A 14,548-nucleotide genomic window follows, 5' to 3' on the forward strand; every position below is an offset into this window, starting at 1 on the left:
GAGATGGACTTTGCCTTTCACCCTTTCAGGGTTGATGAAATAATTATCAGTTAAACACTGGGGTCGATGTGATTGACTTACCCCATCTCTGCAAATTTCAGGCCTTTCATCATCATCATCATCATCATCATCATCATCATCATCATCATTATCATTATCATTATTATTATTATTATTATTATAATAATAATAATAATAATAATAATAATAATAATAATAATAATAATAATAATAATAATAATAATAATAATAATAATAATAATAATATAAGGTGGCAAGCTGGCAGAATTGTTAGCAAGCCAGACTAAGTGCTTAGTAGCATTTCGTCTGTCCTTACAACCTGAGTTCAAATTCTGCCAAGGTTGACCTTTCATCCTTCTGAGGTCAATGGATAAATACCAGTTATGCACAGGCTGATGTAATTGACTAGCCTCTTCCCCCAAAATTTCAGGTGTTAGAAAGAATTATTATAATTAATTATTAGGCTGAAAGGAATGATGACGGAAACTTTCCTCTTTGGCAAAGCCCTCATCGACTTTTTCAAGTTTCACTTGAAAAGGAAAGTGTGGGTGGAGAGGAAGAAGGGGCTGCCTTCGAGTGAATTTATCAAAAGGTGGGTGAAAGATGCAAAAATGGCAAGAGTGGATGATACCGCTCTCAGTGCAGACCTGTGAGTCGGAAGAAAGAAATTGGAATGAGCTCTCATCCTTGGTACTCAGAGTGATCTTAGATGGTGGGGGTCCTTGATTGTCCCTAGAGATCATCCTGAATCAGAGGGATCCCATCATGATCCCCTTTTTCCCCCCTCTTTTTCTAGTGTCATATACTATGTATACCTCCCTTCTTCTAATATATATCATGTATACTTCTTATTTTATCATTCTGTTATATGTAAACCCCCACATATTATGTCTGTCTTTGTATTGTCCCCTCATCCTTCGCCCTGGTGGCAAATAAAAGAAACCATCATCATCATCATTATTATTATTGTTATTATTATTATTATTATTATTATTATTATTTGCTAAGAACTGGGCCAGAATCCAAGGAATTGTTATGTCATGTATTGGAATAATAAAAAAAACTTTAATTTTGCATTTTTGTATTAAATTAAAAAATGTAAAAGTATTTGAAAATTGGAATGTTTTAGAGGATAAAAGTTTTTTAATGCCCACTACATAAAATGTGTTAACATTACCTTAATTACTGTTTTTTCATACAGATGTCAGCTCCAGGTAATTTATTCTTTAAACAATTTTATTTCTCTATACTGACAGGTGTATAGTCTTATACGTGTACTTACTGATTCTCACATCACTACCGTGTTAAGTAACAGTTAAGTTTGATGAGGTGATAATAAGACTGAAACATGACAGGAGCTGTCTCCCATATTTGTCAAAAATGAAAGAAAAATTTAATTATTCATTAATATTGCTTTTTCATTTTTACATCACCACATAACTATTTCTATTTGACTTTAATTAAACATGTTAATGTGAACTGAATTATTCAAAAATTAGTTTTAAATTAAATACTTTAACATGAACATATGAATTAAATATGTCATCATGAACTTTTACTGAAGTTCATGCTGTTGTGGCAGCACACCTGTTTCCGTCTTTATTCCTGATCTCTCTCTCTCTCACTGAGTAACCTCGTACCTCCTCATACAGCAAGACACCTGTATAACCTGTATAACAGCAAGACACTATAACCTTTCATCAAGATGACTTCCTCCAATGCCCCTCCCTTCCCCAAAGTTTTTTTTTTCTTTGCCTTCCAAGTACTCGGTGATCCTGTCAGTGTATGTGCCACTTAAAAGCACCCGGTCCACACTGTAAACTGGTTGGTGTTTGGAAGGGCATCCAGCTGTAAAAACCTTGTCAAAACTGACCTCACCTGTGCTCGTGCCATGTAAAAAGCACTAAGTCCACTCTGCTGAGTGGTTGGTGTTAGGAAGAGTATCCAGCTGTAAAACTCCTGCCAAAACAGTTACAGAAGTCTGTCTGGTGCAGGCTTCTGCCTGGCTGTCTCTTGTCAAACCATCCCACCCATGCCAGCATGCAAGGCAGACGTTAAACGATGATGATGATAATAATAATCAATTATTGATTCTAATTTGGCTTCAATACTAGCAATTTTAGTGTGGATGAGGGCTAACTAATTACATCAAACCAGTACTTAACTGATATTATCAAACTTGTAAGAATGAAAGGTAAAAATGACCTGACATGCTTTTTCATTCTTAAACATAACAAAAAATTGCCATGCAATTGTATTACAAATAGGATACAGAGTATATGAATACCTGATGAAACCTTTAGAATTTAAACCAGCCATATTCAGCCAAAATATTCCACCTGCTTTATGTTCAGACTAGTCAAACCTGTCTCCTTACACTTACCTTGCAATGTCATTATAAAAATAAACTACCACATCATCAGAATTTGGAAGCTACAAGATAATTTATAATTAATTCCAAAACAAAGTGAATAAATAAGTATTAGATTCAACAGAATAATCCGAATGCTAAAGGGTTAAATTTGTTTTTTTTTCCACAAAATAGACTTGTAAAGTAAAGTTGCATCTTATGGGAGAAAGTGTTATATATGCTGGCAAATACTATATGTTAACATGCACTTAACAATTGGAAAATTGCTTTACCTGAATGTGAGAACTGCAAATGGACGGTATGATTTGTGGCTGGAGTCAGAATTGAGTTTGTTGCCCCAAAAATCATGAAAAAATAAATTTCCAATAGGTTCATTTGGTGTGAGATCATTATTGTTCAAGATAGCTTCAAAGTCATCAAAAACAAAATGGCCTGAAATACTGTTAAGGAAACAGGCTGTGGCCAAAATGAAGACAATGGTGGCTGCTGGAATGAATGAAAGCCTTGGTATGGGTAAGCATTCATCCCAGGTGAAAACAGATTTTGGTTCATGGTGAGAATTAGAATTTGTGTGTGAATTTACTCCATTTTTGTAAGATTTCATGATGACACCAAAGGAAACATGATAGAATCTGAAAAACAAACAAGTAAATAAATAAATATATAAATGGGTGGAGACATGGCTGGATGGTGAAGAAGCTTGCTCTGCACTGCATAGCACCTTGGGCAAGTTCCTCAGGCCGACCAATGCCTTTGAGTAAATTTGGTAGATGGAAACTTTTGTGTATGTATGTGTATCATCATCATCATTTAACATTCATTATCCATGTGTATGTGTGTGTGTGTGTGTGTGTGTGTGTGTGTTTGACCCCTGCCCTCCCTACTACCAGTTGAAAACCAGTGTTGGTTTATTTATGTCCCCATAACATAGCAGTCCAGCAAAACAAGCTGACAGAATAAGCACCAGACTTAAAAGGAAAAAGAAATACCAGGGTCGATTTATTCAGCAAAAAACCCCTTGAAGGCAGTACCCCAGCATAGTCACAGTACAATGACTGAAACAAGTAAACAAAAGCGGAAGAAGATAAATAAATAAATCAGAATAAATTAGTAAAGACAGCAGATCAGAAGTGAAAGCAATTAAGATGAAAGTCAAACTTATAATCGTAAAGTTAAATACAAAGATGAAAAAACAACAAACACATACAGCAACCAAAACTTCTAAAAACCTCACCACATTCTCAATTCTATGACATTAGTTGTATTTCAATTAATTTTAAAAACCAATTAAATACCAATTAACTAGTAGCATCCTTTATCTCTTTTTTAAAAATTTTATGTTTCAAATTAATAACCAATTTGAAAATTGAATGAATTTACATTAGTTGATATTGAAATGGCTCAATGTGAAATAGAATATTTAATTAGTACTTCTTCTATCACACATACACACACACAAAACGTGCTGCATCAATTCTTCATATAGTATTTTAGTTCACATTAATTATTGTATAAAAAAATATATAAATGATAACGAATAGCAACTGTAAAAGGAAGAAATTACTTGAAAATGAATATGGTGATTTTAATTAAAAGTATTGACATGTGCATTAATATTTGTGAATCAGAACTGTAGCCTAATTTCAAATAGACTCTAGATTCTTGTCAGCTGTTTCTGAGGCTGCCCATATAGGAAGACAATAACTGCAATTGTTTCTCATGCAGTTATCATTACTGGATATTTTATTCTTTAAACAATTTTATTATTCTATATAGTCACAGCCATGGCTGTGTGGAAAAGTTTATTTCTCAACAACATGGTTTACAGTTCTGGCCCATGGCATGGCTTCTTGGGCAAGTGTCTTCTACTGGGCCAATCAAAGCTTTATGAGTAGATGTGGTAAGCAGAAACTTGTGTGCACATATGTGTGTGAGAATATACACTCAAGGACACACAAACATACACTCACACACATACATACACATATATGCATGTGCACACACATATCAATATATATATATATATATATATATATATATATATATATATATAAATATATATTTCAAATATAGGATAAAATCTTTATAAGAATTTATCAAGTAGTTAGCATGAAAAAAACCTCATAAGGGAAAAATTCATTAATTATTCCCTATAAATATATTTATTTATTTTAAGGGCATTACTATACATAAATGCCTCACGCTAGAGGGGACTCTTAAAGTCAAAAACTACCATAATAAACACATTGCACCGAACGCGCTAAAATGCAACTCTCAGAGCAAGCCTTTTAAAATCAGACTCAGAGTCTGATTTTAAAAGGCTCGCTCCGAGAGTTGCCTTCCCTCGCGTTCGGTACAACGTGTTTATTAACATATAAATATATATATATATATATATATATATACATAAATGTATATGTGTGTGTGTGTGTGTGTATATATATATATATATATATATATATATATATATATGTATATAAAGTAAACAAACAGGGTGCACATTGCACTACATGGATATATCAAGGGTTGAACAGAAGGAATACAAGGAGAAAAATTATTAGATAAAAGCAGAGCAAATGAAAAACTAGAGGAAAACTTAATGGTTGGGAAATTTAGGCAAAAACACGATACATGGAATATTTGCAGCTGATTTCCTCATCAGTCAATGACCCAAACCACTATATCTGGGATCACTGACTGACAAGGAAATCAGCTGCAAATATTCCATGTATCGTATTTTTACCTAAATTTCCCATCCATTAAGTTTTCCTCTAGTTTTCCATTTGCTTTGCTTTCATCTAATTTTTCTCCTTGTTGTGTTCTTTCTGTTCAACCCTTTATATGTGTGTGTGTATATATATATATATATATATATATATATCATCATCATCGTCGTTTAATGTCCGTTTTCCATTCTAGCATGGGTTGGACGATTTGACTGAAGACTGGTGAACTAGATGGCTACACCAGGTTCCAATCTGATTTGGCAGAGTTTCTACAGCTGGATACCCTTCCTAACGCCAACCACTCTGAGAGTGTAGTGGGTGCTTTTACTTGCCACCGGCACGATGGCCAGTCAGGTGGTACTGGCGACGGCCATGCTCAAAATGGTGTATTTTACGTGCCACCTACACAGGAGCCAGTCCAGCGGCACTGGCAACGATCTCGCTTGAATGTCTTTACACGTGCTACCGGCACAAGTGCCAGGAAGGCGACGCTGGGCACAGGTGCCATCACAATTTCACGATATATATATATAAACACACACATACATATATGTATGTGTGTGTGTGTGTGTGTTTGTGTGTCCTTGTTTTGACATCATGTGATAGCTGTAAATGAGTATCACTGTTATGCAAGCAGTGTTGTCCATTTCCAATATTCTTCAAAAACATATCTTGCCATGGGGAAATATTTCCTTACTTGGAAACAAGTGAGGAATGGCAACAGGAAGGCATTGATGTTGTTTCTTCTGTTAAAAAAAAAAACATCTACTGGCTCTGTGCCTTCAAAGACATAGAATAAGAGATTCCTTACTTGAAAAACAGGTAAGGGTTGGTATTATGAAGTACATTCAGCTGTAAAGCAATGGCTGCCTCAATAATATATTCAGCTAACCTATGATGGCATGGAAAAACAGACACAAAAACAAATGAATGAAAAGAAGCAATACACACACACAGACACACATGTATACCACGCTTCTATACAGTTTTTATTTGCTAAATTCCACTTGCAGGTGTTACCCCACATGAGGCTATGAAAGAGGCCATGTCTTAGGTACCATGCAATGAAATTAAACCCAGTACCATGTGTTTGTGAAGGAAACCACTTAACCACACAGCCATGCATGCAACCCATTTATTTTCTTTCTCATGTATTCCTCACTTTACTCCTCTGAAGACTCTATATTTCAAGTGTGACTAGTTATGTAACACATGAAATATGAGAGTAAATACTAATTACAGGGAAATAGTTTAATTAGGAATAAATAATTAATTAAGGTATTTCCCTCCACAACACATGAGACATGATGAATTCAACTAATTAAATAAGAATTGAATAATGGCATGTTCAAACCAGCTTGTTTAGTTGCTGGTTAGTACCATCTCAGTTCTGATAGAGTAGATTTATGATCAGAGGTGTTTCAGTAATGACTATCCAGTCTTTCTGTGAATCAAAGGCGACAAAGTCTAATGTGTCCTTCTGTTTGGCCCTTTAGCATTTAGATTACTCTGTCAAATATAATGCTTATTTATTTACATGGTTTTCAATTACTCATGTATTATCTCATAGCTTTGAAATTTCAATGAGGTTATTGTTTATATTTAGAATGACATTGTGGGATAAGTGTGAGAGTATGTCTGTGCCTAAATGGGAAATTTGAACTTTTTCAAATAGTTTAACAGACTGTTTGCTGCAAGGGTGACAAACATAAGGCCTATAAGCAATGTTTAGTCCATCCCCCAGCACAAATTGTGTGTTTCTCTCTCTCTCTCTCTCTCTCTTCGTCTTAGATACATCTCCAGAGACGAAGTCAGATTTTAAAGTTAGGGGAGCAAGCAAATCGAAAAAAAAAAAAAGGCGCCATGACACATGCCAAACAATTTTTAATTCATTTCTCTTATATTACGTGAAATATTTCATTAGTTATATTACATAATTGTATTCTACATTCACTAATTTCATGTTTCAATAACAATGCCATTATGAATGAAACTTCATCTACCGATATATGTGTGATGTGAAAAAGACGAAACTCCACGGGATAGTCCAGTGTTGAGTGGTTATGACGTCAGGGTTTGGTTTGGTTCTTCAGATGTCAGCAGCCACCAACACACATCACAGGAGATTGAATAGACAGTTCAAAAATACGGGAGGTTGGTCAAATAAAATATTGATCCCAGATAGTTTTTTTCCAAGGCCATGCGATTAACAAAAAAGAAAAAAAAACATTCAACTTTTATCGTACAAGTGAACTAAAGAGTTTTTTTTTTAAATGGTTGAAAAAGGTGCCAATTTTGAAAAAAGTGCTCGGGTGGGGGTGGGGGGCGGTCGCTCCTCCTTGCTCCCCTATCAGCTAAGCAATGTGTATCCACATATTCTACGTAGATTCAAAAGCCACTGCTGTCAAACTTCCAGTTGGCCATCGACACACATCAAGATCTGAGACACAAATACGTACCTCTCTCCCTCTCTCCACCCCAGTCTCTTGCTCATCCGAGTTAGTAGATCTTGTGCCATTTTTGAATCGTCATCACTCCTCCTTTTGCCACCCATATTATGTCTGCCCCTTAGATCTTCCGCTAATTACTTATTATGACCCTTCCCATAGACATCATCCTTCTGGAATTGTCTCCCAGTCTATATTCCCATAAGTTATCAACTTGTAGTGATTCAATAAGAAATAAATTACAACAGTCATTGGTGACTATCATTTGCATTAACTGCCCCTTCTTCCAAACCAAATCATATAACAAAAATAGCATTCAAATCTTTCCTAAATAAAACCCCCAATCTTAAAAGCTGGACATATTAGTTAACGCAGTGTTAGATACACTCTGACAAAAATAGATAAAATAATCGTTTCTAACATAAGCTCAAGGCTACAAGTTTCAGAAGAGGGGAACAGTCGATTATATCTGACTCAAGTACTTCACTAACGCTATATTTTATCGACCACAAAAGGATGAAAGGCAAAGTCAACTTTACCGAGGTTTGAATTTAGATCGAAAAGAGCCGGAACAAATACTGCAAGGTATTTTGTCCGGAAACCTTTGATCATAGATTAATTCGATCACGATTGATATGGTTCTAAACAATAACAAACAAGCTGTTAAGGATTAGTTGTCGGAGAAAACTTAGTATTTCAACCTCCACGTACGTACAATTAACCAAGGTAAAACAGAAAGTGAATTTATTTGAAGAAGCAAAACCCAGTAAGCTTAAATGGAGTGTTAAATAGTGAGTTAAGTGGTTTAAGAGTAAGATATTTGATCGTCAAGTAGGAAGAAAGTACGGGTAAACCCCAAAGGAAGGGATAAAGAGAAGGGAGAAAGAGAGACAGAAAGGTGAGTAGATATAAAGATGAGGGGAGGGGAGGAATAGAAGAAGAAAACTATATTGGAGCGTGGCAGTGGATTCTTGTTTAAAAACATAGAAAGCCTCTGGAAATCATGTTAGTATAACCTTTAGTGAAAGCTACAACGAATATCGATGTGTTGCGTGTGTACGTGTGTATGATTTAGATAACAAATAGCGTGGATACTTGGAATATTTTCGGAAGAGTGGCTTGGAAACATAAAGAAGAGGAGAAGGAGAGAGAGAGAAGCAGACAGTCAGAGTTTTCATAATTAAATTGTGTCGGGAGAAGAAACACCAGACTGAGAGGAAGGGGGTGGGGGGACTGTAATTATCATAGAAATATACTTCTGTAGAGTGTGCACGGATGAGAAGAAGGAATTGCGTGTGAGTGAGAACGCGTGAGGATGTGTGAGTATGTGATGGTGTTTGAGTGAAATACGTTGCGCGCGCGCGTGTCCATCTGTTTCCGTGTGCTTTTGTGTGTGTAAGTATGTGTCTGGTTATTTGCCTATATGCCTGCTTTTATGTGTGTGTCTCTTATGCTTGCTTGTATGTATGCGTTTTTCTACTTCAGTGTGTCCCGCTTTATGCTTCGTGTATCTGTGCGCGTGGCTGTGTATTGTGCGTGTGTGCATGCTTACATATGTATGTTTAGTTGTGAATGTACTGTTTTCTTGTGTATATGTATATGTACATATTGACAAAGAGTTTGATTGTGCTTTTGCCTGTTTACTTGAATTTTCTATTCATTTATTTATTCGTTTTATCTACATTTCTTCGAGACTGTTACCTGTGTATGTATGTGTGTATGTGGTCCTGTCATGCCCGATAGCACAGTGTCGTCAAGAAAATGAAAGGTTGGATGAGATGAGTGGAAGTTAACCAGAATATGAAATAATGAGAGATTAACGTATTGTTGATACACGAAGATGAGGGAAGAAGTGTATAGTTGCAAACATGTGCAAACTTGCTAGAGGTGAAAATGATGCATCTAAGAAACCATTTAGTGGACACGATCAACAAAAGGCTAATATTTCGTAGCCGAAGCTAACTGTTTCTCAACTGCTTAATGCTGAGAAAGCTGAAATAAGCACTGACAAACACACCGCCCCGCCCCCCTTCAACGTCCCTCGGAGACAAGAATTTATACAGCTCAATCAGTCCTTACCACCCAACACCATCTACACCCAATACTTTCTCTACTCTTTGGTAAATTTTACAATGCCATTCCCCAAACCAGACAATTCTGTAAGCAGCACACTAGCATAAAGTCAGTCACACATGCACTCCTTGTTTCGACAGTGCGCGCACGCACGCACACACACTCACTTAGAATCTCATTATCCACACCAAATGGATGCATACAACCACTTAACCGAAAACAAGCTACGTTCCAGCTTCACTCTCAGTGGTCTCAAGCTGCAGCCACCATCTCCATCATCACAAAATTTTTAAACTTTATTTCCACTCGGAAATAGAAACAAGTCGTACAATCAAACAACAGGAAACCTCTTTGATTGTTCCAAACTATCGATCAAGAAATTCTCTGCATCAACATATGTACATTAATAGAAAGCTTCATAAAACACTTTTTTTTTTACTACTTTACCTTAAATCTTTGCACCTTTTCAGTGATTAAAAATATAGTTCTACAAAGAGCTAAATAATTCAGTGATCTTCTCTGCAGAATCACATACGAATACTTCGGAAGACTTTGTCACACAGTAAAATAGTTGTCTTTGCTTTTGGCTATGTGAGTCACGAAAACTTTCAGTCAATGGTACTTCACCCAACCCTAAAAACCAGACTGCCAACTTCAACCCAACTCGTGTTGAAAGTGTTCTGATAACTTGTGATGTGTATCTCGTCGTTTCTCCCTCTCTAATATCGACAATTATAACCTGATCGTTGTACCCTCTAATCGCATGTCTTCTTATTCAGATGACAGCATGCTACACTGTTGCAATCAGATCCCAACCTTTAAGCAACCTCAACACCTTCGAAGGAGGATGTGCATACTCCTCGGAAATATTCTGTTGCATCAATTTGTGCAACGCAGATTACCGTACATGGAAAATAAATATCTAACACACAACCTTATCCTCAATACTATCAAACACATTTCACAATTCCTAAATTCCCTACAGATACGTACTAAGTTCAATTTTCTCTGATGAACTCTAACATCACACACACACACACACGTCGACCGTGAATAGCAGCGAACTCACTCAAGACGAAATTTTGCCAAAATTCTGGAGAATGGACTCAGACCACTAAGACGATGCACTCACCAAAAAACATCCACATTCCAGACTTCCATTAAAAAAACAATAAAAATAAAACACTGCTCTCCGATCAGTAAACTTCGGCAATGTTACTTTCTTTTTTAATCATTTATCCGCCATACAGCTGTTCTCTTCTTCACCCCTCTATCTTTATCTAGATAACACAAAGGTCTCTGTTTATCTGCATTAAGTAGAGTGTTTATATTATCTATGTAAACTTTGATTCTCAATTATTTCATCTATTTGTTTTCTTCTAGATACTCCGTCTGTGCCTTACTCTTAAATCTTGCCTTCTCTCAGTTTTATCTAAAATTTGCTTACTTAAAAACTCAACCCCAGTTCAAAATCAAAACTGACCATATTAACTTCACTCGGTTAAGTTCATAAAAGTCTGATGTTCTACCGCTTAGAGCTCGGCAAACAAAACTTGTTTTCAAATAAAAACGAGAACCAACTTAAGATGTAGCGAAAAGAGAGTTTTGATGTTTATAATTTTTTCGAGGATCACTATGAATGTAATTAGAAATCAACCAGGAATTGGCACTAAGTTATTAAACGAGCCAACGAGGGTACCGTTGCCTGTACACTCAACTTGCTAGAAATAACAGACAAATCCCATTTCAATAAAAGGTGGTGTATATTGGATAACGTAGCTCTACATACCCCCTATCTGGAAAAAGACAGGATGGTAATGGCTGGAACGCCTTTAATAGTTGTTATTTATTTATTTTTTATCAGAACTGATTTGGGAACTAAACAACAACAGCCTGTTGTCAGAGGTGCATTGAAAAACAGGTACTACTCATAATTAATTGAAACAAGCCTCTTGGTATTTCTTAGTTATCGATGAAATTTCTAAGGTTTTTTTTTATCAATGATGTTTTCATTTTTATAATAGTTGTGCCCACTGAAGTTAGCGATTACTCGTTGGTCACAAAATCAATATTGAAGCAGTGGAAAAATGGTTCTTCGCTTTCATCTTGGTCTTTTTACTTTAGCTTGTTGATGTCAAATATGATATGCAGTCACGGTTTCTTTCAGTACACGCCAATGCTCACTAGCATAGCTGGAGAATGGAGCGTAGGGGCGGTCCGCCCCAGGCGGTACTTTTGGGTCTGCTGAAGGTAATATATGTTTTTTGTGGGGTCCGGGGCGGCAAACGGAAGGGCTGCCTCGGGTGACATACACTCTAGCTACGCTAGTACCAATGCTGACGGTCTTCAGCTACAAGTAGTTTGGAGGGGATATTGAATAATTTGACATCGAAACCTTGGTTTTGATGTATATGCGATGAAAATCAAGAATGAATCCTAACTTCGAGTGAAGATTTTTTTCTCGACATACAGCACCCTAAACCGAAGTATCCACACATCTATAACCATAATCTATGACCTACAACAAGCTGACTAGAATGCTGTACTAATTTTAACAGAATTTTATCAACAAACCACTTCCAATGTATTTTTTCGGGCATGCAAGATGTTTTACCCAAAATAGAAAAACCTCTTAAAACGATTATTTATAGCGAACGAAATGAAAGTTTTATCCTTAACCTATCTCGGCAGCACTTTATTCAACTCCTGTTCCCTCGAAGAAAAACATTGGTAATTGACAGCAAGCAGCTCATTTCGCAGTGTCTTTCACAACCGTTGTCTGAGTCTCAAAATAAGCCTTGGTGATTAGGCTGTTGTACTCTCGCACTGCTCTCTGGCTGTTTAATTTGGACAGCAAATACGTCAAAATACATCGAGGCCAAACTGCGATTGGTCAGAAACAACAAATATGCTGGCCCCACCCACCAAAAAATATATAAATTAAGAAACTTTCTTTGTAGCCACATGGTTTTGGGTTCAGTCCCACTGCGTGGCACCTTGGGCAAGTGCCTTCTACTATATCACCGGGCCGAATAATGCCTTGTGAGTGAATTTGTGGAGGCCCGTCGTGCATATATATATATATATTAGTGTGTGTGTGTGTCTGAGCCCACCTCCCACCACTAGACAACCGGTGTTGGTTTGTTAATGTCTCTATAAGTGTGGTTCGGCAAGAGACCGATAGAATACAGATTTTTTTAAAAAAAGTATTGGCATCTGTTCGACTAAATCTTTCATAGCGGTGCCCCAGCATGGAGAAAAGAAATACAAATAATCACTGAAAAACATCAACTTTGATGGCTAGGGTAGCTGCTCTCAACTCACGAATACCATGCGTTCGCAAAATATTAGAAGAAAGTTTGTTTTTTTGTTTTTTTATTTTTACCACCCCACTCTTTATTCATGAAAAGATAAGCTAGTCTGCATCCGTATAGTTCATTCTTATCGACAATGTTAGATAAGGGAAAACAGTTTAAAAACCATCTTAATTTCATTACACGTGCTAATTTTTTGGATTTTTCTGCAGGCCTCAGAAACCAACCCTACACCACCGCCTATCAGAAACATGGGACTAGGGTATGTACAGATTACAGACACACCAATGCCTAACAGAGACACCACACAAAGAGAATATTTTAAAAAATCAAGAATATCTGGTAGTAAAGTTTAATCGTAAAAGATTTAATATGTGCAACTTTAAAAAATGCTTAGCTATACAATTTAGAGTAATTTCTCTTCATAATTTATTTTACAAAATTCAACGTTAAACAACTACAACGGTTTCTCTAGAGGCTTTTTGAAGTAAACTGTATAATTATTTAATCAGACTGAGAGTTTAATTACAAATCAAAACTGCTGGAAAAAAAAATTGTAGAAATCTCTGTCGAAGAATCGTTTTCTTTTCCTGTGTATGAAAGATCTTATATCAGTACGTGCGTCACCGAGAGAGCATTGGTGGGAGAGAGACGGAATTAGACGAGAGGGTAAAATGAGAAGAGAAAGAAAGAGTTGATTTTATATATATATTTTTTAATGCAAAATTGAGGAAATGAGTAATTCACATTGAGAAGTCCTATGTTGTATCATATTACCAAAACTTTCCATGTATTGATCAGGTCTCATTTGACTGAGGGCTGGGGGTACGAGCTATATTATTTTACTTAGCCGCTACAAAATATCAGTGAGTAGAAGATAATTTTAATGGGGGTTCATTTTTTTGTTTGTTCTTTTTTTAATGGTTTAAATTAGAGTAGAATAGGAATAACCTTAAGCCATTTTCAGACCCTCCGAATGTGATGAGAGAAAGTGGGGGTGTTATTCTCAGACTGGCAACTTGGCTCGAATGCTTCCAACAGAGTGGACTTCGCTAAAGGCACCCAACGGCTAAGTGATGGTGTTAAACAAGGCGGCAAATTAAGTCTACAAGTGAAGAACAGGTACAAATAGGTTTCTGTCTACTCAATTTCACACATAAAGCTTAGATAGATTCGAGGCTATAGTAGGACCAAACACGAAACCACGAGAGCGAAGCGAATTTATGAGCCACGCAACCTGTCTTAAGTCAATTCAACGAATGACTCATATAAAAATACTTTTTTTTTACAAATCATTGGTATAAAAAGAGAGGAAACGGTGAGATCAAATTTTACTTTCTAGTAGAAAACACTTCCTAAGGCAGTGCTCCGCAACCGGTGTGTTACGATACGATGCTAGGTGTGCCGCAGTGTAACCCGTATATAATTTTTGGGGTTTGACGGGCAACATTTGTTTTCTTAACGAAACACTTTCAAACTTGGGACACTGGTAGAATGTGTCATATAAAACAATTTCTTCTCTTAACCTTCTTAACAAAAAATTGTACATCGCAAGTTTATTTCATGTTAAAGTTGTCCGTATTTCTGTAATTTCAA

The 14,548-nt window shown here is 36.3% G+C and overlaps 1 protein-coding gene across 6 annotated transcripts in view; it reads right to left on the bottom strand.

Moving 5' to 3' along the window:
• LOC106881469 (protein O-mannosyl-transferase TMTC4) overlaps nucleotides 1–14,548 on the bottom strand; it is a 117,766-nt gene that overhangs the window by 86,215 nt on the left and 17,003 nt on the right. For 4 of the 6 annotated variants that reach the window (XM_089350396.1, XM_014931875.3, XM_014931866.3 and 1 more), the window contains exon 2: nucleotides 2,665–3,024. In XM_089350396.1, the coding sequence (XP_089206522.1) occupies nucleotides 2,665–2,996 (332 nt within the window). In that variant the 5' untranslated portion in view covers nucleotides 2,997–3,024. Of the gene's footprint in view, nucleotides 1–2,664; nucleotides 3,025–5,929; nucleotides 6,006–12,317; nucleotides 12,474–14,548 lie in introns of those variants that run through there. The other 2 variants (XM_052966926.2, XM_089350397.1) reach the window with 2 other exon arrangements.

This window comes from Octopus bimaculoides, chromosome 4, assembly GCF_046866305.1.
Source record: "Octopus bimaculoides isolate indiv1 chromosome 4, ASM4686630v1, whole genome shotgun sequence".
Taxonomy (NCBI): domain Eukaryota; kingdom Metazoa; phylum Mollusca; class Cephalopoda; order Octopoda; family Octopodidae; genus Octopus; species Octopus bimaculoides.